The sequence below is a fragment of the Bos javanicus genome, chromosome 6 (assembly GCF_032452875.1).
Source record: "Bos javanicus breed banteng chromosome 6, ARS-OSU_banteng_1.0, whole genome shotgun sequence".
Taxonomy (NCBI): domain Eukaryota; kingdom Metazoa; phylum Chordata; class Mammalia; order Artiodactyla; family Bovidae; genus Bos; species Bos javanicus.
In genome coordinates this window covers 12,657,891-12,684,352 of record NC_083873.1, presented here as the reverse complement: position 1 = coordinate 12,684,352, position 26,462 = coordinate 12,657,891, and the positions used below count along the sequence as shown (strand labels likewise).

Sequence of the window (26,462 nt, the reverse complement as noted above, 5' to 3'; positions counted from 1 at the left end):
AGCTCATTGTGACTTGTCTTTGTTCTCTGTAACCATCTTGGTTGCTAAGAGACTGGTGAGAGCTGACAGATTATGAGAAGCAAGATGAAATGCAAAAGCCTGTTGACTCTGGGGATGGGTAGGATGCCTCAGTCTGGGTGAAATTAGGAATTTGATGCTAGAAGGCAAAGCTCAACTATTTGATTGCTGGAGCTTAGAGGAGGGTTGGGGTAGTAGAGTGGGGGATAGAGCAAGAATGAGAGAGTACATTCAAGCACTTTTTGGGTTTTAAATAGTTCTGTAGGCCTTTTGCTCAAGGGATCCATGAAGTATAGCTTGTTTTATATGTAACCGTGAATTCAGCCATTCCCTCTACTTTTTCATAAATAAGACTTAGTTTTCTCAAAGGTTAACAAAACTTGCATTTTCTTTCTGAAATAATTTAGGCTTATATCCAATCAATACTTGTGTTTTAATAAGCCAAGTCTTAGAATTGTCTTAGAACTTTTTGTCTCCCAGAAATAAACCAAGGGGGAATCCCAACTTATTTGACTCATAAAAATACTCCTGTGTAAAGACTTACCAGTTATACAAGAGGGAGAAATAGTGGAAAGTCCCACAAGTCCTGTAATAAAATGTCCAAGCTTCCTGATCTCATTGCTGTGTTCAGAGACCGACTTTCTTCGTAGATTCTTCCCATTGCTCGCCAACATGAACACTGACTAATGCTAAGTCATTCTACTTAGTATTCTCTCAGTAAGTAATGCATGTTACTCTTATATTCATACTGTTTTTGCTGCCCTCCATGACCCCTCACACACCAGCCTCTCACTTAAAATACACTCATCTCTGCCAATCACACAACCCACTCCAGTACTCTTGCCTGGAGTCTGACACGACTGAGTGACTTCACTTTCACTTTTCACTTTCATGCATTGGAGAAGGAAATGGCAACCCACAGTGTTCTTGCCTGGAGAATCCCAGGGACGGCGGGGCCTGGTGGGCTGCCGTCTGTGGGGTCGCACAGAGTCAGACACAACTGAAGCAACTTTGAAGCAGCAGCTGCTGCCTATCACAGTTGCCCCCAAGCAGTTGACCAGCTCCCATTCCTTCTTCAGCGATTCCTTTTGCAGCTTCCCTGGAATTTCCTAGGACTACTGCAGCAAATCACCACAGATTTATTCCCTCACAGGTCTGGAGGCTGGAAGTCCATGGTGGGACCATGCTCACCTCCGAGAGCTGTAGGGAAGAACTCTTGATCACTTCTTCCAGCCTCGGTGCCTGTCAGCAGCCCTTGGTGTTCCTTGGCTTATAGACACATCTCTTTAACATCTGCATTCACATGGCATTCTCCTCTATTTGTGTCCTTCTCTCTCTCTTGTGAAAACACTTCTTTTGAAATTATCGTGTATGATCTCATCTAAATCCTTCTTTTACATCTAGAAGGACCTTGACTCCACATAAGACCACATCCTGGGGCTCCAAGTTGACAAAATGAAATTTTGGGGGGACACTGCTCAGCCCACTGCACTACAAGAGATCTCCCTCCTTTGGCCTTATTGTTATTTATCTGTGGGTTGCTGCTGTTGCTGCATCTGATTTTGTGAGAGAACACTTTGAAGAAGAGATTATATACAAGATTTGAGGGGGAACCAGTTTAACAAAATTAATTTTAAAAATTTACTCATGTTTTCATTAGAGTTATCAGATTTATGAACTGTTTAAGCAGTGCAATTACATTTTTCTTTATATATTTTCAAAAATTATTTTGCATAAATAAAGTTTAGCTTATATTTCAGAGTGTCAACACTTTGACCATTTTGTATTAACAAAAATAATACCTAGTAATATTATATCCTAGAACTCTATAATATGTCCTTATGTATTATTTAATTCAGATCCCCGGCATGTGAGATAGATTATTAGTATCACTCTCATGGGAAGATTAACTGGCCAGTAAGTAGCAGAATTAGAATTTTAAACCAGATCCATCTGATTTTAAAGACTCAACTTTTTTAATTACTATTCTGGGTAGCCTCACTCAACTAAAACTAAATAAAAATATAATTATTTCACTGAGGAAAAATAAAAAGTAATTTTAATGATGAGACTTGTAACTGCCAAATATTAAGTGTAATGATTCTGAGAAAAACCTCCAGTGGTGAATAAATTGCATTTCTATTCACTGGAAGATCTTTTGTTCAAGCTGTCTTTGGCTTTAAGTAATTTAGAAAGCTAATAATCTTTTGATTATGGGCTCTTCTGATCATGTATACAGGGAAGTGATGAAATGCTGAAGACATGCTTTTATGGTTCTTTGATGCTGTGTCTTTATAAATAACTTAGTGCTGACTTGAAATAGTTATTTTAAACAGAAGAAATTAAAATAATGTTTAACTTATAAGAATGAAGTACATTCCTTCAAGTTTTCCCTTACATAGGTTTTCAGGCTTTGTGTGATTAGTACCCTTCAAGGATCTTCAAAAATAGTTTCTCTTAGCTAAATTATTCCCCCATTCTAGCACATTAATGGTATAGAGAGCATTTGTGTGAATGAGGTATCATTTATTGAATTTCCTGAAATCTGTATTTTTGACAGCATTCTATTCCAGTGCATGGGCAGGGAATGTGCTCTCGCCATCTGTGCTTCCAAATGACAACTACAACACTTAGTCATCGCTTTCTGCCACTGCTTCGTTACTTAGCTCACTTTTTCCCTGGTACTTCACCTTTGGGAAGCCATCCCAAAGCATCCTTTCTAAGCTCTGTAATGTTTTTAAAATTAAATCCCTGATTGTTTATTAAAATGTCACAATCTGCCCACTTCGTTCTAGTGTTCTTTTCCTAATGTGCGTATTTTGCTAATATCTGTATATAAGCTGTATTAACTCCATTTAGTACACTTCTTCTTTGTTTTAGAGCCATAGATATTTCTTAGCATGTTGTTGATTACATGAAGACTGTTAATGCTGGCTACTGTGTATAAAATTATTGAAACCACATTCAGAAGCCAAGTTGTACATATTGTACTAATTATTAAGTTAAATATAAAGCTATAAATCAGCTATTATGATAAAAAATGAGTAAAGAAGGTTGACTAAAAATTAAAAGACTTCCAATTCAGGTAATTATTTCTTCTTGTTAAGTAATAGGAAAATGGGTCAAATATTGTTCCCCCGAGTTTCAGCACTTTTTAATTGCATGTGTTCTGTTTTTTTTCCAGTATGCAGTATTTCAGTGATGACAATGCTATTACGCTGATTTTTTTCACAATTATAATTGTATTTTGTAGTTGATACTACATTCAACAAGTAAGTCTCCATCTCTCTCTGACTGTTTCAAGGTGATGACACAATGACGGGTGATGGGGGAGAGTACCTTAGACCTGAGGACCTAAAGGAGCTGGGTGATGACTCCCTCCCCAGCAGTCAGTTCCTGGACGGGATGAATTACCTGCGCTACAGCTTGGAGGGGGGCCGCTCCGACAGGTATTCACCGAAAGCGCTCCCTTTGTGATGATAGTGTAGACAGGATCATTGACACTTCATAGGTATCCTGTCCTCTGGGCAGTTAGTGTATTATCTTATGGTATTCTCTAACAACTTTGTGTCTGTTTTAAAGGCAACCGAGGCCTAGAGAGATTAAGTCATTTAGTGAAAGTTTAACTTTGTAAGAAGCAGAGTCGTGACAAATAAAGAGCTCTAAACTGTTAAAGTATGATACTTTCAATCATCTACAACTTATTCTCTAGGCAAATTAAAAGGACAGTTTTGCCTTATGGGCAGTCTTTACTCAGTGGCAGTTACAGGTACTCCCAAATCCCCTTGGGGTTTTTTGTTAGTGGAATCATTTCTGTGAACCAAACTATACTGTGAAGAAGGATTTAAAAATAACAAATTGAGAAGGAAACATTGCCTGGAACTGACTGTTTTATGAAAAAAATTGGAATAGAATCCCCCAAGAGGCTGGATACCAAGAGCAATCTGAGCAAAATCTTGACGGAGAGCAGGTTTTATCACCAGATCCAGGGAGGTTTACATTTTATTCTGAAACATACAATCAATTTTGGGGTTTATTACTAACTAGCACCTCAGGTGTTTATTAGTTTTTGCGACAAACTGACTAAGAACATTCCATGGTGCCTCATCTATCACTGCCAATTTAGATTGTGTGTAATTGTTTATATAATGTAATATCTTTTGCCAGTCAGTAATCTCAGGTTTATAATTTTAATATTGGCTCTATTTTTGGCTATATCCAGCATATGTGGAGTGTAAGAAATAAATACCTGAAAGCCTAGTCCATTTTAAAGGGATAATTAGGAAAAACAAGCCTACCTTGGGTTTTTTCCTTGAGTACTAATGCCTCCCTCCTATCTTTTTTTTTTTTTTTTTAATTCAATGTGCATGTAAGTGCCTTTCTGGACTGGCTTTGTGGTAGGTGCTGGAGGTACAAAGATGATTAAGATATAATTGCTGAATTCATAACTAATGGCATGAAAGATGAGGCCAGTGGTACCACAGTGCACCTGGATCCCTGAGGCTCAGGCTTCCTGGAGCCGATGAGCCTAGATCGAGAAGGGATGATAAGTAATAGTGGTGAGGAGAGGCAGGGAGGGCATTTGAAGCTTTGGTGAGGTGAGCAAAGGCTTGTGGTGTATGAGAGAAACAGAGTAGTGTAACAGTGTAGCGCGGCTGGAGTGCAAGTGTGAAGGAGGGGCGGCCTCATCTGCATTTTGGATGGATCTCTCTGACAGTGAGACAGAGGGTGAATTCAGCGGCTTTGTCAAAGGGCTACCCACCTCTGGCAGTAGTAACCATCTGAGAAAATACTGCTGCAATGGTTGCTGGAGGAGCTAGGACAAGACTTGAACTCTTAACCTGGGTGGTAGCAATCCTGGAGAGAATTTTAGAAATGAAAAATTTGAGAATATATCAGTGAGGCAAAACTGGCCAGATATGGTGACAGATTTTATGGGCTGTGTGAGGAAGAGGAAGAAGACCCAACTGGCTCGTTGGCTTCAGTGACTTAGATGGAGAGGGTCCTTGGGATCAGGATATAGGGGGAGCTGCTCAGAGAGTGAGGGTAGGGGAGCTTGTGAGGGGTCAGTGTTCTAGATTCTGAATTTTGATACACTGATTGATTTGAGCCTTACAATCTGAGATTCTTGAAAGACTTTAAATTGCAATGAAATATTTATGGCCTTGCAAAAATTCACAGTAGTCTGTGAATAATCATATTAGTGTTATCCAAAAATCCTTTTTTTTTCAGCTTGATTTCTCTTGTTACAAATAAGTGCTTAACTTGATCCTTTTGCTGACTTTGAAATACTTAGTATGGAGAAAGATTTAGAACAATGCTTTCTATAAGACGAGTATCAGTGGTTTGAGGATTCTACCTAAACTGAATACTTCTCAGCTTGTAAAGACAGGGGATATGAAACAAAAAAGACATGATCGGTTGTCCGGGGCCACACTTGCATTAAAGACACCAGATTCATTCATCCTTTCCGAGTTGGCATTATAGTCTGCATTTCATTTTCATGGTTGCTTTTTTTTTTTTTTTTTTAGTTTTGCTTAGCCAATTGAATATGTTATCTTTTTCGGTAATCATTTTTTCCTTCTCATTTCTTTATTTGGTGTGCTTTCAATAGTACCATACCCAGGTAGGTATTAATTGCATATCATGAAAACATGACCTTCCTGGATACATCCACATTTCCCTGCTCTCTGCTCAATATATGTGTATTGTGTGTGTGTGTGTGTGCGTGCATGCGTGCACACTTGTGTGTTTTGGCAAGGATTGCTTATATTCTAGAATTATGGATTTATTCTCAAATTAGGATTTTTATGTATTAAATTGAGTATCTATTAATATTTGAGCTAGAAGGAGGAATATTTTACTAGGATGAAAGTCTGTGACACGCCCCCACCTGACTTTATTTTAACTGTCACAGCTCCACCTTGTGGTTGATCAAACATTAGCACAGTTTCCCCAAAAGAAAGGTGTTTGTGTGAAGTCACTCAGTCATGTCCGACTCTTTGTGACCCCATGCACTGCTGCCCACCAGGCTCTTCTGTCCATGGGATTCTCGAGGCAAGAACACTGGAGTGGGTTGCCATTTCCTTCTCCAGAAGAAATGTAATTAGCCTATTTATAGTTGGACATGATAGAAAAAATTACTCTGATGCCCGAAATGTATATGGATGCAGAGGAATAAAAACAGCTAAACTTTGATTACATTGAATAGGAACACAACCAAGATGTGATTAGTTGGATTTTGTTTCCATTTTATTTTATTATTGCTTACATATTAAAAAGTGCTATTCAGAGTCAGTGCAGAGCTAAATAACAGTGAACCACAGAAGCTTCCCCATGTATTAAAGCAAACACATTGAATTTTTGGATATTCACTTGTTATAATAGGTTTGAAAGCACCATTAATTGAATTTCTAATAAATATTGCAGCTTACTAAGATAGTAATTATTGCACTTTTCAGTGAAATTGCAAACTTTGATACCACCTAATATGTGTCCATAAAGCAGCTGTATCATGGTGAAAAAGTATAAATTTAAGATTATAAAAAAAACTTTTGGCTCATCCCTTAGCTGAACAGCATGTAAAAATTTACACTTCTATAGATATTTTATTGCAAATTTAACTGAACAGCACCACCTCTGACCTAATTTTTTAAAAGTGGCAATTCTGTTGCAAAATATTTGAATTTACTTGCAGTGTTTTAAAACAGAGTAGACAGTTTCTGATCCAGAGACTTGAACTAGAGAAGAATTTCCTTACTCTTGGAATATTCTCACTTCATTTCATTTAAGTAGATTCTTTGATATCATAGAAAAAAGAGCAATTAGAACTATAAACATTGATTAAATACCAATTAGCATTTTAGAAGGCAGTAAACAGAGAGAGCTAAAATAAAATCAGAGGGTAGAGATATTCAGACATATGGTTTTAACTTACTCATTCTCTTCACTCTGTCTCTCTAACTTCCCTCACTCTCTGTAGATCCTAATATCTTTTTCTCCCTACCCTAATCTCCTTTTTGTAATCATATTGTCTCTTTCTTTCCTATCTTCTCCCTCTGTGTTTCTTTGGTGTTTGGACTCTAGGAAAGACAAAAAATAACACCAACATCCCTTTTCTCCTCTTGGTTCAAAACCAGTTGCAAAGTAGACCCAGGTATTAGGTCGATGGATATCAGTAATCCACCGTTATTACTGATACAGTGATTGCAGGATGTGGCTTTAAATTCACGCTCCAAGGAACTCTTAAAAACCTCATTAATACCTCTTTCCATTCACACCCAAAGGAGCCCTTAAATACCTTGTTCCTAAAGCAGACACACCCCCACTCAGATATGGGGCCTCCCTGAGAGTGGCAGTTGAGACCTGGCTGCCCTTTTACAAGTTTACACTTCGACAGTGTAAACAGTGGTGGCAGCCACGTCACTGGGTCTTAACTGAGGCGCCTTTTTTTTTTATCCATTCAGTTTTTTCCCATCCAAGCTAAATATCTATTTTGCCTTTGAGACCTGTGTTTCTACCATTCCATGGCTGCATTTAAGGGTAAAGTTACATAGTGATGGAGTCTCTACTTGCCGTTATGAGCAGGCATTTTTGTTCTTGTACTCCAGTGCCTGTTGGTCCTTTTGTGCTGTTCATTAATATAAATCTAGCACTTTTAAATGTATCAAGTCACCGTCTGGATCTATGAATTTCAAAGCTGAGCATAGAGACTATGTAATTAATACATCTAAACCCAGTAGATCTTGATGGGGGAAGATGATGAGCCCATAGACAACATATCATTTCAAGAGGTTAACCTCTCTACTGTTTTTCCCTTCTTGGTTCAATTCAAAAGAAAATAAAGGAGAATAGAATTGAAGAGCTGTTAACCTAGTGCTGCCTGGTACAAAACACATACAAGTGAATCTTTAGCTATCTTTGTAGTTTAAGGCAGGGGAAAAAAAAAATACTCAGTCCACCAGTTGAGACAAGCTTTTGCTGAGATTAAAGACCCCTGTTCCCAATAGTTTAATCCCCTTCCTATCCTCAATTTCAAAGTCAGGCCAGGGTTCGTCACAGTAGCCTATTTATGAAGTGCACCATCAAAATCTAGCTGCACAGCTGTAAAAATAACTATAGTATAAGCTGCTTCCAGGTGCCAGAACTAAAACCCCTGTGAATTGTTTGCTTGGCATCCAGGCTCCTCCTACCATGGCCGTGTCAGGAGCCTCTATCTTCCCCAAAAGCCTGTAGAGCATAAAATAGTGTATTGACAAATTTCTATTTAGATTTAATTGTATTATAAACACACAGACTTATATAGGTGTAAAAACATAGGATCAGATAATTTAACTTTTTTAATACATGAATTTTAGTACATCAATTACACTTACCGTCTAATATTCAGCATTTACTTTGGGGCATAGATCCTACAGCAAAATAGGAGAAGGCCCCAAATTACTATAAATTATCTACCAAGTGATGATTTCCTCAAAGATAGTTGGAGATGTTGACACTTCTCAAAGATGACAATATATGGCTTACAAACTTAGGTATATTTGCAAAAGAAAATAGTTTCTACTAATAGATCTGCTAAATTGATGTTTAGTCCATAATTCTATAGCGCTTCACTGGCCAAATACCTACTAGCTGAAAGTAAATGAAATCTTGCTTCCATAAATAAGCTAAAAGTTTGCCTATCTCTTTATTTTCCCTTGTGGGCTTTGGGCGAGAGTATTCTGAATACAGATCTTTAATTCTTGGGCTAGCATGTATAAAATATAGTTTATTTAAGATACCAATGTGTTTGTCATTTGATTGTACAAATTGACTAGGAAGTAAGGAAATTGCTGCTAAGTCGCTTCAGTCGTGTCCGACTCTGTGCAACCCCATAGATGGTAGCCCACCAGGCTCCCCCATCCCTGGGATTCTCCAGGCAAGAACACTGGAGTGGGTTGCCATTTCCTTCTCCAATGCATGAAAGTGAGAAGTGAAAGTGAAGTCACTCAGTCGTGTCCGACTCTTAGCAACCCCATGGACTGCAGCCCACCAGGCTCCTCCATCCATGGGATTTTCCAGGCAAGAGTACTGGAGTGCGGTGCCATTGCCTTCTCCGAATTGCATCTATGCAAATATCGAGTCTCACCCATTACATATGAGTATGTAATTCAGAACTTTGAAATTCAGATTTGCCAAAAATGTAAAGCATTGCTTATCAAAGCCTAAATCCCATTGTGAAGCCAAGCCTCAGTTTTGGTCAGTGTCCGCTGGCAATTCATTTTCACGCTGGCAGATGTGTGTGTGCGCGTGTGTTGTGGGTTGGTCTTAGAAACGGTTTTTTGTGCTCTTGCATCTCATTGCCACAGCGACCAGCGTTCTTTGGTGCCTCACTCACCACACACAGGACATGCACAGGGAATGGTGCTGTCCTTTGAAATCCCTTTATTGGAAACACCAGAGACAAACAGGAGAAACAGCACTTCCACAGGAAGCACGCATCTGGCCCCCATTCATCTCGCTCTGTCGCTTCCAGGGGTGTGCACCGACACTCAGTCATTCACAGCTGGAGAGGAGGAGAAAGAGGTGTGGAGAGAGAGGAAAATGAGTGAAAATGAAACCTGTGCTTTCGTTTCATTCTCTCCGAGGGCTGTCTTCTACTAATATTTTTTCTAGCTGCAGGGAGATTTACATTTAACACAGATTTAAGCAGTCTATCCTGGGATTACTTTCTGTGTGAATTTCTTATACTAGCAGTAAGCTACAGTTGCTGGTTTAAAACATTTCTGGGAAGAAAATGAATCAGGTTAGGAGTATCAAATTTTATCTTCTGGATTCCCTTGTGCCCTGGCCATTGAGTGGTAGGAACCAGTCAAAAGATGTGTTAGTTTAGTTGCTGGACAGAGAGGTGTGGCAACACAGAGACCTGGGTTTCCTTCTTCCACGGTTGCGATTTATGTCCCCCTGGAAGTTGCACTGTTAGCTAATAGCACGCTTTTTTCACTCTCCTGCTCGGCTCATCATTCCATCCTCCCAACCCTACTACTGCTGTTGGTATATCACCATGACCTCCTGCCAACCTACCAGCCTTCGATCCTTCAGTTCCGACAGGTCTCACACCCTGAGCCATGCCTCGTACCTGAGGGACAGTGCCATGATCGACGACGCAGTTGTGATCCCCAGTCACCAGGTATGTGACTTTTTGCCTTTGCGTTTCTGTTTTCTGGAGGTCTTTTTAACGTTATCTGATGTTGGCTAGGTCTGGAAGAAGATTTTTTAACCTAAAAAAAAAAAAAAAACTGTCTTAATTCAGTCAATAAGCCTAGCATAAGAGATTTATAAGTTTTTCAAAAGCATAAAGAAAGTTTGCTGCATTTCTTAATGAGCAGAGTTTTTCTAAAATAATATACTACTTGTGTCTTAAGCTATACTGGATTCTTCTGTGAAGATTATATATAAAACTCAATTTCTTTGTGAAATCTCTGTTAAAGGAAAATGTAAGGTTGGATGCATTTTAAAGTATAAGATAAAAGGTACAGGTTAAAATATATCTCTCAATATTTAAAATTGTTTTCTATGAGAAAAGGTGTAGAATTTGTTATGAACTTAATTTTAGATATGATTTTATCAGTTTGACTATATATAAGGAAGTAAATGAAACCTATGTTTTTCACAGACAACTACTCAAGTGTAACCCTACATCAGTAATGTAATTTAAATTGGAATGCATTATAAAGATATATTTTTAAATGCCTTAGTCTCATATCATATTTTTAAATGAATGTTTTTCCATGTAATACCACTTTCCTGTGATTCCAATTATTGAAGTTCATTATATTTTAATTTAATTGAAAGAAAGTCTTTCGTATTAAATCCAGTGTTCTTTGTGTTTAGGTGACAACTCTAGCCAAGGAGGCAGAAAGGAATTCTTATCGTCTAAGCTGGGGCACTGAGAACTTGGACAACGTGGCTCTTTCTTCCAGCCCTATTCATTCAGGGTGAGTAAATCAATATTGTGTATCCAGATCAAGAGGTAAAAAGAGATGAGTGAAAATAACAGCTTTGTCCAGTAGCTTTAGCTGATGGCTAGCTTAACAGGGGAAGTGACCTTTTTTAAAAAGGTCATGCTTTATCCGCTTTATCCGCCATGGAGTCTCTCCACACAAACAGACCAGCAAAAAGGGTTGAATTCCGCATAGAAGAACTGACCATTGTTTTAAAATAACGCATAGAACTGCGTCAAATAGCTTGTTAACTAACCAGAGTATACCTGTGGCCTCCTTATTGTTCATATTTTTGTCTTTAAGATACCTTGAAAAGAGGGGCAAGATCATTTGCTTTTGAAAGTTCTGCTTACTAAGATTGACTAGTTTAATAAATGCCTTTCCTTGCATATTAATGCATCTAAAATAATGTTTACAGGAGTCTGAGTCATACAGATATACAGAGGAGTTCACATGGTGCTTGAAGTAAGAATATATTAAAAAGGGAGATTTGAGTGCAACCAGTTAGGTTCTCAATTATCGTTTTAAAGTCATTCAGGTAATATATATGCCACCACTTAAGAAATTCTGCCTATTTATATTAGCTTATTAAAAAGTAGGACTTTGAGTTAATGATTTTAAATATCCTTAAAGATGTTCTTAAGTTAGAATTCAATTATTTGTAATATTAATTCCTTAAGGGGTTTTAAATTGTAGTACTCTTTACAATTGGTCTTTTCCTTACATTTTAATGGTTTCAAGTTGTATAGTAATTCCATAATTATGAATAAACTTTAAAAATGTTTTTCTTTAATTACTTTTTAAACCCTGCTCGTATTTTATCTAACTAAATGTAATATTTTGATTTAAATTATTATCCCAAACTCCTTATCCATTATCCACAGAATGATTTTGAGTGATGGATCCTTTATTGTTTTTATTATTCTAAAATATTCTCCTTTCAGGAAAGCATTCTAAGATACTGTAGTTTAAAATTTGGGACTTCTTAATCTGATCTTCTGTTAAAGGCTCTTAAAACTAGTTACATAGATATAAAATTAGTTACATAGATATTGAAAATAATCATAATACTCTTCTATGTTAAATAAGTAAAAGCTAGTTCTTGGTGCAAGTGTTATTCAGGGGAATAAAAACCAATTAAACCTCATTCAAATTTACTTATTTTAAGTATAAAATGAGATAATTAAAATCTGACAGCTGTATGTGGTTCAAAAAGCATAACATCACATACTAAATTTTTCAACAATAATAAGAAGAAAAAAACCTTGGGCCTAGAGTGTTGATGGATAATAGGTCAGAATTTAGAAACCATAATCTAGTATTTGAAGTCCATGTCCAGCCTACAAAGTGACAAGATTACTTTAAGCAAAATGTGACAGAGAAAAATTGTCTTATTGCAGACCAAGATTTTAAAGATCCTTATTTTTTTTTTTTTACTATGAAACATGGTCACTGACTCTGATCCTCAACTCTGGCTGTACATGGGAATCACTTGGGAGCTTTAAAAATATTGATGCCCAGGCCCCAACTGAAACCAGTTCTATCACAGTCTCTGTTGCTGGGGCCTTGCCATTGGTATTTTCTACAAGCACCAGTTGTCAAATATATTTGTTTTATGTAGGCGATTAGAAAGGAACACCATTGCCTAATAAAGCTTCGACTATAAGTTTGACTTAGGTAATTAACATATGACTAGTTACCTCAAATATCTTTTTATCCTTTCCATTTACTTCAGTATTCTCTCTTCACACACTGTTGAATTCTGCAGTGCACCAAAGTTTGTGCCAGGCACTAAGGAAAACAGATGAGTAAGCCTTAGCCAGTACCTTTAAGAAGCTTGCTGAGGGTTGTTATTTGAATTTGGAAGACAGTCTACGAAAGAGCAATAACATGATGGTTAAGAGTGTGCTTTGGAATCATACCAAACAGAATTCAGATCCTGGCCCTGACATTCAATATGTGACACTGGGCAAGTTGTGTAAAGTGCTTTCGTTTATTTATCTATAAGATGAATGTTATGTTATAGGCTCCGTAGGGGGGACTTAAGGATTAGGTGCTTCTTAAGTAGTTAGCATTTTGCCTAGAAAGAATAAGTAATCAATAGATTTTAGCCATTAGTATTTATACAATCCACACACACATCTTTAGCAAATTTCCAGTTAGTGAAACAAAAGTATTCTGAATTCTCTAAATGGGAATAACCAATGTGGTATAATTCATAATGGCAGTGTTTGACTTATTTTTTATCAGGTAATCTATCGTAAAATTGTGTTTCTACCATAGTATTTGAATGAACACTGCAAAAGATGACTCCAGTGGAATGGATAGTTACCACTAAAAATTCAGTATTTCTGAACATGGTGGTATTTGAAAGCTACTGTGATATTAATATAAATAGTATTCATAATATATCATATAAAAATGACTTCTTATAATTTTATTCATTATACATCAGGTTCCTGAGTAATAGTTTTTATGTAATTTACAAGGAGCTGAGTCTATCTTAAATTAATTAGGTGAATTCTAAGCCACTTTAAAGCCTGCCCAAATTGTAAGAAAAAAATAATTTTTGATAGAGGAGATAATAAAGTTAGCTTTTATATGCATATGTCACTAATTTTTGGATACTGATCTATTAGATTAGATGAAGAGATTTTAGATTAATGGAAGACACAACTTCTACCAATAAGCACCATTATTTTATTTCTACTGTTTCCAATGACTAGTGTTCATCACAATAGGAGAATAGGTCACGGTGATTAAAAAATCTGTTCTGACCAATAAATACAGCCAGTATCTAGCAAAAGAAAGGCTGGCTGTAATATTTCTGTTGTTGTTCTTAAAGAAGTTGCCTCACTGATTCACAGTGTGATTATTATTTCCAGTATCCTAACCGTGATCACATCCAGTGCAAGCTTTGACAAGAGCTTAAATTTTACATTTCTTCCCCATTTCATAAGTGCATAATGAATCAACAGATGTAAGCCACAAATTCCTATCAATAGCTAGATTTGTGACTCATTTTAAGTATTATTTCAAAAGTCTTTAATGTTATAGTTTTTTAATGTCAGCCAAGTGCCAACAAATAAATGTCAGTTCATGACGTCGTATATAAGACATAGTAACTAGAAGTCAATAGGAAAGTAATCTTTTATAGGACTTCTTTTTCATGAAAACATATTGAAGATGGTTTTGCTGTGAACCTAAAACTACTCTAAAAAATATAGTCTATTTTAAAAAAAATGTAAAGATGTTAGCCCAAATAGTGGAAGTTGATATTTGAAATTCATAGAAATTAAAGATGTTTTTCATTTGACGACATCAATATTTATCTAAGTACCTGTGGCAGTTAATTTAGTTGTTCATGTATTTCAAACACTTTTTTTTTAATGGTGCATGAAGGTAAATTCTTTGGGGTGAAGAAAATTGTTTCATAAGTAGTGAAACAACTGTTTTGTCAAGTTAGGTTTCTGGTCCAGAGTATACACTTATCTGTAAATCATCAGGTGCCGAAAACCCAAGTGGACTCTCTGAAAAGGTACGGAGCGTTTTGAGGAAGAGCAGCCTCAAGTAGAAGAGGAATGAACGACAGGACTTAGAGTGAGGTCAAACAGTGTGACCAGTGAGGAAGACAGGGAATGGAAGTCTTGGAAAAGCACCAAGACTTCGTTCACATAGTTTTTGTTACCTATAGTAGGTAATTAGTGTTACCTACTCTGCCTTATAGTTTATGCTGCTGTTTGTCATTGGAGCCAATTTTTAAATTGCGCCTTTTCTGTTTGCATTTCTTATGTAGCAGCCCAAAGGGCATTACCATTATTTTGAAAATACTAAAAGTGTGAGTGAAAAGCTATGGAGGCAAAACTATGTCTATCAAATAAAAGACTTTTTATCTTTCATTAAACTGCCCCTTGATGTTGTGTAGCTTCTTGGATATTTAGACTTTGAGTACCCACATACGCCAGTGTTGAATAAGGCCACAAATCCCTCTCCATTGGTTTTATATCCCAGTTCCCTAACCTGGGAGTTACTCCATAGCCCCCATATCTGGGTCTTCTCTCAGCCTTTTCAGAGAGCTGTATCTCATTTGTATTTCCATCCTTTTTTTTTTTTTCAGTGAATACGGTATTGGTATATAAATATTTCATTTGAAAGTCACTTCTGATTTCCTTCTTTATATCTCACTTTATCCATTCCTTCTCTGTGCTAAAGTATCTATTCTATTGCAGCCGCACCTCTCCATGTCTTGATCGTGACAACAGCAGGTGAACTTCCGCATAATTCCTTCTCTGAACATGTTGCCTCCCCTCTTCCCCTTTCTCCACGTCCTTCTCCCTGTACCTTGCCTTGGGATGCTTTAGTGTGACCATACCTAGCCAGAGAGAGCAAGAGAGGGAGCACATGAGGGAGAATGATTTATTGCCTCCACGTCATGACCATTACTGAACTCCCCATTATGGTACAGGGAAAGCGGGTATTTGTTATTTTGTTGGAAATAAGTGGGGGTATGCTAAAATGAATGTAGACCTCATGGCTGTCTTCATCATAAGTCTCCGTGTCTCTGCTTCTTTTGAGAGAAAAAGGGCTACATAGAGCTGAAAGATGTTATTCCCAGCAATTATGCAAATTGGTTAAGCTATTTTCAAGTTATAGTAAAGGTTATGATTTTAAGTGTCACTTAGCAGAGTTTTTTAAAGCTATAGGGGAACCAAAGGCTGAAAGTTTATTAATAGTGCACTTGCTTGCTAGTAGTGCTTTAAGTGCAACTTTTGATATTTTGGAAATTGTACTATAGAATGATTCCAGTGTTCTAAAAATATCTATGATTCTATGTTATTTTGATTATATGTTATTTTGATAAAGTTATTTTTTAAAGTTCTTTATCAGACTACTGGTTATAGTATTTTTATTACATAGTCATCCATCAGGATCAGGATACTGAAGATTGTCTACAAATCAGGCAATTTTCAATTTTGACAAATTTATATCCATTTTTTTACTTTTTTTTGCAATACCCACTAAATATTTTGTGTCTATACATGAACATAGTGATAAATAACATTTTTGGTGATGTTAACAGGTTTGAGGCATTTTATTTCAAAGCTGTTTTTCATCAGTTTTTCAGTTCATGGAATTTGGAAGATTGGGAAGAAATTAAGAAAATTATAGAGGACAGGGAGCTCACGGTACGGTTTTGTCACAGTTACCCAGAAATCAGATTTAATTTAAGGCCCTCTTGCTATGTATGTGTAGATCACTGAAGCACCCTGATGACCGATTTTTTTTTCCTATTTTCACTCAGTAACTAACTCTGAATGCTGTAATCTCCCCCCCATCCTTACCCCCATGATCCTGGATGAATTAAACGTAAACCTAAGGATTCATAACTTTTGGGGTGGAGGATATAGTCCTCAAAAGACCAGAATCACTGTTTTCTGCTGCCTCCTCTGAAGCATGTATCTGTCTAGCTAATCAACTACAAATTCCTAGGCAAGTCATCTGCATAATAATGGTGGATTGCTTTTGCTTTTATTCCTTTTAAATTGTGATAACACTGTATCTCACAATTTAGAAAACTTCAATAAGGATTTCTACTTTGCATGACTGCTGAATTTCCTTTGAAGAGTAAGATAAACAATTAAAACCAAGTATGTTATGTGATGTTTTTTTGTCTGTACAGTCTGAAGTCAATGTTCAGTGGAGTATGTGTATACATTTTCTGCAAAACTACTCCTGATTGTTTTAGCCATACAGCAAAAATAGTATATATTTCGTGGAGGAATAGCAGTTTGTTTTTCAAATAGAAATGCTTCCAGAACTTCTGAAATGGAACATTCCAGTAGGTCGCCTAACCTAGTTAGAATTTTAATACCAGAATGCCACATTAGAGTTTGAGTTTAATCAAAGTCTCTCATTTTGGGGATGAGAAAACTGAAACCTAAAGATGTTAAATGACTTGCCCGAGGTTAGAGCAGTAATTCAACACAAGGTTAGATCTCGTGATAGATCCAAGCTGGAGCCAGGAAAGAATGTGGAACTTGTTGAATTATCTTGTGCTCTGTAATAATAGTGTTTTTTACATCTTCTTTAGTACAGTTCATAAACTAATCAAAACTCCATATTAAACTACTTTAGCAAAGTTGTAGGTTCATTGTAGATATTTAATAAATGTTAGTTACTCTGTTTAATTTTTTATACGCTAATTTTAAGACATTCAAAATATATAAAATTATATGCATTTATTGAATTCTATCTGCTTGACCCACAATGATTTAATTCTTGCTCTACCCTTAAGTGGTGATAGGATTATCCCTCATTGACAAATGAGGCTTCAGTCACAGCTCACAAACAGTGAAACTGAACTTCAATCCATTTATCAATACATTTTACTTTAGTTCTTTTCATCTCCCAATGTTAGGGTTAGGGTTATCTTGTCCCATTTTTAATCTCCTGAAAATATGAGAAAATCAAATTTACTTAATCAAATCTGGTATGTGAACTAATTTCTCTCATGATTCACCCTAACCTTTCACTTTTTCCTGTGATACAAAAAAAAAATAATGATCTCTTACAATCTGCTTTTTGAAATTGTTATACATCACAAAATAACTATCCACTAATCTATTACCTAAGCTTCGCTGGTGGCTCAGTGGTTAACAACCCGCCTGCCAATACAGGTGATGTGGGTTCGATCCCTGGGTTGGGAAGTTCCCTGGAGAAGGAAACGGCAACCCACTCCAGTGGGAAATCCCAGGGACAGAAAGGAGCGTGGCACACAGAGTTGGACATAACTGAATGACTCACACACACATCCAGGTAGTAACACCTTTGGATATCCTGGTATTTTTGATGACAATATTCAAATGCTAAGCCAATTTTATATTATAAACTATTAGGATTAACTGATTAGCATGTTGACTTTTATCAAAAGACTTCTCATCAGTACCTAGAAAAAGTTGCATAATTATTTCTCTTATTCTCTTTTAGTTGAAGAAAAGACTTTTACATATGATTCTGCATAGTCAGCTTTTTAATTAGTTGTTTACTTTAATGAGGTCTGACTGGTGTTTGGTCCCTGGTTGTCTTTCTTTTCAATTAGAAATAAATATATACAGCTTCTCACAACTTACCCTTTTCACTCTTCCATCATTCACTGTTAAGCAGCATCTATTTGAGTCTGATTTGCTTAGAGTATTTTCTAACTAAATTTGTAAACATTTTTATTCATTTTGACTATCAATATTTAGCTCTTTCATGACTTCCCATCCTTTTGTTTCTTTCTTGATATCCTTCTGATTTACTTTCTTCTCTGCCTGCCTGCCCCTCTCTTCCGTCATCTCTCTCTCCCTCTCTCATCTAATAATTCCCTCAGTAGAGCTTGTTGTTTTTTATTAGGCTAGTGCACTTCCTTTAGTTATTTCATAAAGACACAAAAGCTTGTTTTTGTTGGAAGTTTTCTCTGAATTAGACACATTGCCACTTTAATTTTTCAAATTTGCTTGCTGTTCTGGTGCGATACTTAAATATAATTTTCTAGATCTATGATGACACCAAGACATATATAGTTAAATTTATCTACTGCAGCTCCAGTCTTTAAGACCTTTTACTTCCCAGTCTTTGGTCTTTCTTCATACAGTTTTCACTTCTAACAAAATCATTACTTTGGTGTATCCAAACTCTTGGTTTTTTGCTTACTTTCATTTTCTACTAATCCTCTATCAAGGTAATTGAATATATTCACTCTCTCATTTTCAAGCAGGGAAATGCCTGTAGAGGAATATTTAATATTGAAGACAGTCCTTCTCAACTATTTAGCTATTTTATGAACTGAAATGTCTGAGTGTAGTAATTTGAGTGAGGTCTGACTGGATTGGTTGTCCAGGAATCAAAGAATTAAATAACCTTCTACTTTAGCCTTCTTCTCAATTAGAAACAAATATATACAGCTTCTCACAACTTACCCTTTTCACTCTTCCATTCATTCACTATTAAGCAGTTACTTATTAACTGCCTACTGTGTGCCCCATTCACATAGCACTAGGCACTTGGGACACAGGAAGAAATACAGAGCACAAGGTCACTGCCATTGTGACACTGATATGGACCTGAGTGTGGTCTAGTTCCTTCCTCCTTGATCAGGAGAGTAAGCGATTCCGAGTAAGTGAAATCGTCATGTGACATTTGGGGCTTAGACTGTGAGCATCTCGGCAGCAATGGAGGACATCTGGGGTATGTCTTTACTTTCTGTATCCTTGCTAAGTTCCTAGCCGAGCAGCTGCCACTGACAAGAAGTGTACAAAATGTGACATGAAAAGCAGCATGGAAATTATGGGGTAAAGGAGAACAAAAGAGAATTTTAAAAGAAAGTCAGTAACATAGAAATCAGAGAAAGTAATCAAACATGTAGGTGCTTAGACATTGTTACAGCCAAATATATAGCTACTTCAATTCACTCCTTACAGAATGCACTGCTACAAGATATTCTAAATGGAATATATAGGCTGTAAACCATTACTGGAATAAATATAGTGAAAATATAATAGCATGTACCATGAATGGGGAAACACCCTGGATGCTTTCAAAAAATAGATAGTATTGGATATTGATGATATTAATCAGATGTATTATAATAATTCCTTACTTTTTTGAGTCCCTATTCTTCAGCAATGGTGCTAGTAATCAAAAGATGAAAAAGAAATCAAAGAAAGTAGAGAAAGTCAGAAATACAGCATTGAGTTTGAAATAGCACCTGTTGAAACTTCAGTCATTTTTTTCTAGTTTTTATAAAAATCAACATAAATATCATGCTGCTGTTGCGGCTAAGTCGCTTCAGTCGTGTCCCACTCTTTATGACCCTAGAGACGGCAGCCCACCAGGCTCCCCTGTCCCTGGGATATCATAGTCAAATGAAAATAATAAAATGGGAAAGAAACCTTTATAGTCATCTAGACGTTTTACCAGTTCTTTCATTCTTTTTGAGCGATAGTGCATTTTAAAAAGCAAATAGAAAATAATTTAAGAATTCCTGCTTAAACACTAGTAATACGAAAAGCAGCCAACATTTTTTCGCTGTATTTTGATAAAGACCAGAAACATCCACACTTCAGAACTGACCTGCTGCTTATACTCCCCAGTTTGTGCCCCGTACTAAAAGCTGAGAGGATGGGGTTTAAACCGGTAGGTCTAGACTGGCTCCTGCATGGGGAAAGAAGTGTGAGACCTCCTCTCTTGGTCTCATTCTGCGTGACCTGCTTCAGATAGGCACTCTGGGCTCCTTCACAGACGTCTGTATTACTAGCAGCAGGGTTCTGTTCAATAGCATGCTTAATGAGGTCTGTGTTCTGCTATGAAGAGGATGCTAAGGTATTTTTCCTTCACTTATTTAAAAATAACACAAATATATTGTGTTTCTATCCCATAACTTACTTTAATGAAATACCTTTCAAATGTTTTACATGTTTGTCATGGATGTAATATCTGAGTGTGATGAATCTGGTATAGTTCTGTGCTGCTTAAGCTATCAGTAGATCTTACGACACCTGTGTGTTGCTTTCCTCTTTCTGTTTTGGTATAAAATTCTTGGAAATGCAAGGAGAATTGGGAAAGACAGTAGGGTGTGCACATTATTTGTGTGTGTCTTTGTGTATATGTACACGACCATCAGATTGCCTGGTTTAATTTTTCCTCCTTGACAAAGTAAGTGCCTCCCAGACTTTGAGTTTTACACTAACCTAGTGAGACAGACTCACACTAAGCTGCAGAAACATCCTGAAGGAACCAACTTCAGAGTTGAGACAAACCCTTTCTCTTGGTACAGTTAAAAAAGTAAACAAGCCAAATCACCTTGGATCATTACTCCCTTATTCATGAACAATTAGGTTGGCAAAAAAGAAGCAAAAGAAGAGATGCCTTTACATTTCTGAATTACTAGCTGTGATTTTCCATGTTTAATTTATTATAATTTGGGGAAAATCACGATGCCCAGATGTCTTCCATTAGCATGAGCCCAGGATTTCCCCCTCAAAACCCAGAGCAGAGGGGATTGATAATCTTGTTTTCTTTCTCTCCTATCAATTAAAATGGTATAGAAGAGATATTTCTACTTAAGAAGTGAAAAAGCACCTTTGAATCGGTAAATGGGCTCTTTCCAAAGCATTTGATTTAAAAAAAAAAAAAAAGCATTTGATTATTTTGGTTTTCCTCTTTTTTAGAATGTAATCAGTTAAAAACCTGCATCCTGGGTATGACAGTGTTGGAGCAGGATGCATGTACATGGGTTTGGTCTTGAGAGAAAGCCTTTGAATTTTTTTTAAGTTGTAGAATTATGCTGAAATGATCTGGACATGATGTAATTTTTAAAAGTCAAGTTGAGTTAACTTAGAAAAGCTACAATTTAGTCTTTCCTCTCTGCTCTATCTTTATATTATTTCAAACTATGGATTTTTCAGGACGCATATAGCAGGAAGCAAATGCCTCTGCATTTATAACAAAAGGAGACTCATATTCTTTATGTAATTTCATTCCACTTTCTAAGTCAATTGGATGTATGTTTAATTTACAAGTTCATGTTTAATATCACCATTGTCAAATTAGGAGCAGAACTGTTCTTTAGTAACAGATCAAAAAATACAAAAATTAAAACAGCAACCAAACTGAAATAAAGGCACTGGTATAAAGTAAAATTACTTTTTAAGGGCATGTTTTTGGCCACTATGCATATAAATAAGAAATGTTTTTTAAGAACAGAGCGTTATGGGAAAAAAAGCTAACTTGACAAAGCTTGTTTATCTGCCTTCGATATTTCAAAACACCATCTAACCTTCCATTTTAACTTTTAGTTTCCTGGTTAGTTTTATGGTGGATGCCCGAGGTGGTGCTATGCGAGGATGCAGACACAACGGGCTCCGCATCATTATTCCGCCCCGGAAATGTACCGCCCCAACACGAGTCACCTGCCGACTGGTCAAACGCCATAGACTGGCGACAATGCCTCCAATGGTGGAAGGAGAGGGCCTGGCCAGTCGCCTGATTGAAGTCGGACCTTCTGGTGCTCAGTTCCTTGGGTAAGGGTTTCTGATAAACCTCCCAGTTAGTCACTGGTGAGCTTGTGTCCTCTACATGAAATCACTAGGATGGAGTGGAAACAGGTACGTCAAGCTTTTGAAAGAAGATTGGCCCCTGTGAAATTTTTTAAGAATTGAAACTAATGCCTCAATGTTTGACCGCACTTAAATGCCTCTTATTTTAAGGCATTAATGGGTTAAGCATTCAGGTTGACTATTACTCTTTCTCTTTGGATGTGATAGTAGCTGCCAGGCTTCCACTATGAATAATCATACTTTGGTTGATGGTAGGTATTTTTTAATCTGGATTTAAGTGGGAAAGTCGTAGAGAAAAAATACAGTTGGTCCTTGAAGGACGCAGGGGTTAGAGGTTCTGACTGCCCCCCACACAGTCAAAACTTTGCAAACACCTGAGGATTGGCTCTGCCTGTAAGAGGCTCCTCCACATCCCAGGTGCTGCGTCTGTGGATCCAACAACCGCTGATGGACCACGTGGTTCTGAACTATTTGCCATTGAAAAAAATCAAATGGACCTGCCTAGTTGTTCAAGGGTCAACTGCACTAGTCTGTTCTGAACATAAACTTGGCATCTTGTATAGTTACAACAAACAGAATCATCATCTTCACTTTGGAGAGCAGTGTTCTTTATAGAACATACAAAAATTTAATCTTTGTGATTTGTCTTTTCTGTTATCAAAATTGCTACCATGACTTAAAAATCATCCTGGCAGTTTTTTATTTGGCATAGATTTCATTAAGAGGACAAAAATCCAGAATGACTTTTACCATGCTCATTTTAGCAATTTTGAGCAGAAATAAGCTTTTCTTCTATTTGTACTGCTGCTGTTATATTACCTGGTATCTCAATATGCCAAGAAATGAGTAGTACCTGCTGAAAACTGACAAAACCAAGTTTTGGAGGGGGACAAGTTTCAAAATATTTTGAAACAAATCGGTTGTATTTAAGTCTTATTATATAAAGTCTTTGTGCTAAAAAAACTGGGAGAAAATCCTATTAATTAGGAACTCTTTTGCTTTGCCAGTGTCATACTGGGGAGAGGATTTCTTACTTTAGAACTCAGGAAACGTTCTAAAGCCTCATAATTTGGAGCAAACTATTAACAGGTTGTTCCAAATTATGTTCACACCTGAAAAGGTGTGTGTATGTATTTCCCAGTTATGGAAACTACCTCCCGTGTCCTCCTATCAGACAGACCAGAGATTTAGAAGGAGCCTGTGAAGTTCTGGGTTGCATCAGAAAACTCCATTATGGTTGGAATAATTCCCCAGTGATTCCTTTCATATTCTGTGCCAGCTCCTTTCCCCTTCCTCATGCACAGATAGTTGTAGGCTTTTTAATAATTGTCAGATCTGTTGAGAAATACCCATGAAAACTTCTGGCCTCATTACAGAGTCAGAGTTTTTATTGTATTCCCAACAGCTTTGTCTTTCCTGTGGAGCATATTTTATTTTATTTTTTTGGCTCATGCCCTGGCGGTGAACCTAAGCAGGAATAGATCTGACCCCAAGCTCCCTCCTTCCACGCGCCTCCATTGTACACTCTGGGTCTCTTGTTCTTGCTCTTTGTGACCAATGGAGGGGGCAGAACCAAACGCAGTGTGAAACCAAACTTCACTCTGTTCATCAGCTGGTGACGCTGGGGTTCTGTGGAACACAACACCTGAAGCTTACCTATGTTCTTTCTTTCACTGCTGCTTTGGATGTACTCAGTAAACTTCACCTGCCAACGGCTCCTCCCCCACTTAATGAGGGAGAAAGTTTGGTCAGCCGCATCCTTCAGCTGGGGCCTCCTGGAACCAAATTCCTTGGGTAGGAGTGACTTAAAACAAATTGATGGCTGCGGGCCCCCATTCTTCTCCTTCTTCTGCAATATGATTTCTCTTTTTGTCATTGTGCCCATGACATGTCCCTCTCTATGATTTAAATTCTGTACAACCTATCTTTAGTGGACCATTTCTGACCCTTGTGGTATGTGACTTTTATTTTTGAGTGATGTTTTTATATCTTTTCCCTTAAGTGCTGTGACCTTCATTTTCGTTTAAAGCATGAGATCTGCCTAGTTGTACTATGTGCTAGTTAACGATGTCGTTATGATAAATTCGGAGTCTGTATCAAAGCAACCTGGACTGAAAAAAAAAAATCAAAAGCCTCTCTGGATTTTGAGAGTGAATGTGACCGAAACACAGTAGGGTAGTGCATGTTCTGGATCCTGAAATGTAATAGGCATTGGACACACCTGGCCGCCTGCTGAGGTGCTCCCATAGGGCCATGCTGTGTGCACATGCCTATGTCTCCTTGAATGGAGGAAATAGACGGAAAGAGTCCTGAGTGCATGCCTCTCGAGTTCCGAAGCAGTTGACTCTTCTGACATCTCATTTATGGCACATGAAATTACACAGCGTATGAGCCATTTTCCCTCTTAAACCATTTTGTCATTCTGCACCTTGTAGAAAACGTTTTAAGAGATTGGCATACCTCATAGATGTGCATGTACATTTCTTTTGGTTAAATGTGTTATCCTTACGTTGATCAAAGGAGAAGTTCCAGAATGCCACATGCACTCACAGGGAGACATCATTGGCTTAAGGTAGCAGCATGGCCCCGAGGATTGGCGCCCCCGAGGTGGAGTGCTAGCTACTGTGGGACCATCTGCTAGCTGCAGGGCTCCGGAGGATGGCCCCGCTCTGTCCCTGTCCCCAGAAAGAGAAGAATTCCAGGTCACTTTGCAACAGACAGAGTTGAGGTGCTTGTCTTGCTGGTGGTTAGCTCCTGTCCACACTGAATGTTCTGCCTTGCTGTGTCAGGCCTGTGATCGTGGAGATCCCTCATTTCGCTGCCCTTCGAGGAAAAGAGAGGGAACTGGTGGTCCTGCGCAGTGAGAACGGGGACAGCTGGAAAGAGCATTACTGTGAATACACGGAGGAGGAGCTGAATGAAATCCTGAACGGCATGGATGAAGGTACTCCATATTGAAGGTTTTAAAAGGACTCTGAAGTGGAGGCATGATAGTGATGCATTTGTTTATATCCTAGGGGGTATGTGTGTGTTACCTAATCCAATTTTCTCTCCTGGCGCTTGCACAGTAAAGCCTGCCTACAGGCTACACAGTAAGCCTGCCTACACCACAACAAGAGGTTGTGGTGAAGGAAATAATACCAGGTTATTGCAGGTGCAAAGCAAGAAGTCTGGGTTTTTGAGCATTAGCTGCCCAGACCCCTTGTTTGGCACCAGTGACTCAGTGGTAAAGAATCCATCTGCCAATGCAGGAGACGTGGGTTTGATCCCTGGGTTGGGAAGGTCCCCTGGGGAGGGAAATGACCCACTCCAGTATTCTTGCCTGGGAAATTCCATGGACAGAGGAGCCAGGCAGGCTACAGTCCATGGGGTTACAAAAGAGTTGGACATGATTTAGTGACTAAACAATGACAACAGAGTGTTCTGGTATATTACCATGGTGATGCATTGGAGTGCACAGTATATTTGCCTAGTCTTATTTTTGTTGCATTCAGGAAAATGAAATTCTTTAATAGTAAATATCTTAGATTAATAAAGAAATACGGCCCATCTCTATCTTTCATGCAAACTTTTCTAAAATATGAAATAGAATAGATGCTGTTTCCAGAGAAGGCAATGGCACCCCACTCCAGTACTCTTGCCTGGAAAATCCCATGGATGGAGGAGCCTGGTGGGCTGAAGTCCATGGAGTCACTAAGAGTCAGACACAACTGAGTGACTTCACTTTCACTTTTCACTTTCATGCATAGGAGAAGGAAATGGCAACCCACTCCAGTGTTCTTGCCTGGAGAATCCCAGGGACGGGAGAACCTGGTGGGCTGCTGTCTATGGGGTCGCAGAGTTGGACACGACTGAAGCGACTTAGCAGCAGCAGATACTGTTTCATAACAAAATGAATAGATATTGGATAATATATCCATGATTTTCAAAAATGCCTAATCTGAACATTTAGATATTTAAGACACTGATAAAAAGTGCTAAACTTTTCTCCAGGAAAACTTACATATACCCATAACTACTACGTTATAGGACAATATAATTTTTTCTTTCATCAACTTATTTTTCAGTTGGAGGAAAGTAGCTTTACAGTGTTGCATTGTTTTCTGCCATGCAACAATGCAGATCAGCCATAATTATGCACATGCTATGTGTGCTAAATTGCTTTAGTCAACTCTTTGCAACTCTGTGGACTGTAACCCACCAAACTCATTCTCTCCATGGGATTCTCCAGGCAAGAATACTGGAGTGGGTTGCCATTTCATTCTCCAGGAAATCTTCCTGACCCAGGAATTGAACCCACACCTCTTACATCTCCTGCATTGGCAGGCAGGTTCTTTGCCACTAGTGCCGCCTGAGAAGTCCT

The 26,462-nt window shown here is 37.8% G+C and overlaps 1 protein-coding gene across 17 annotated transcripts in view; it reads left to right on the top strand.

Annotated features, from left to right (window-relative positions):
* ANK2 (ankyrin 2) overlaps window positions 1–26,462 on the top strand; it is a 581,957-nt gene that overhangs the window by 507,157 nt on the left and 48,338 nt on the right. For 7 of the 17 annotated variants that reach the window (XM_061419340.1, XM_061419343.1, XM_061419345.1 and 4 more), the window contains 5 exons: window positions 3,323–3,467; window positions 10,084–10,186; window positions 10,891–10,994; window positions 21,839–22,063; window positions 24,889–25,043. In XM_061419340.1, coding sequence (XP_061275324.1) covers window positions 3,323–3,467; window positions 10,084–10,186; window positions 10,891–10,994; window positions 21,839–22,063; window positions 24,889–25,043 — 732 coding nt within the window. Of the gene's footprint in view, window positions 1–3,322; window positions 3,468–10,083; window positions 10,187–10,890; window positions 10,995–15,229; window positions 15,266–21,838; window positions 22,064–23,794; window positions 23,894–24,888; window positions 25,044–26,462 lie in introns of all 17 variants that reach the window. The other 10 variants (XM_061419353.1, XM_061419352.1, XM_061419351.1 and 7 more) reach the window with 3 other exon arrangements.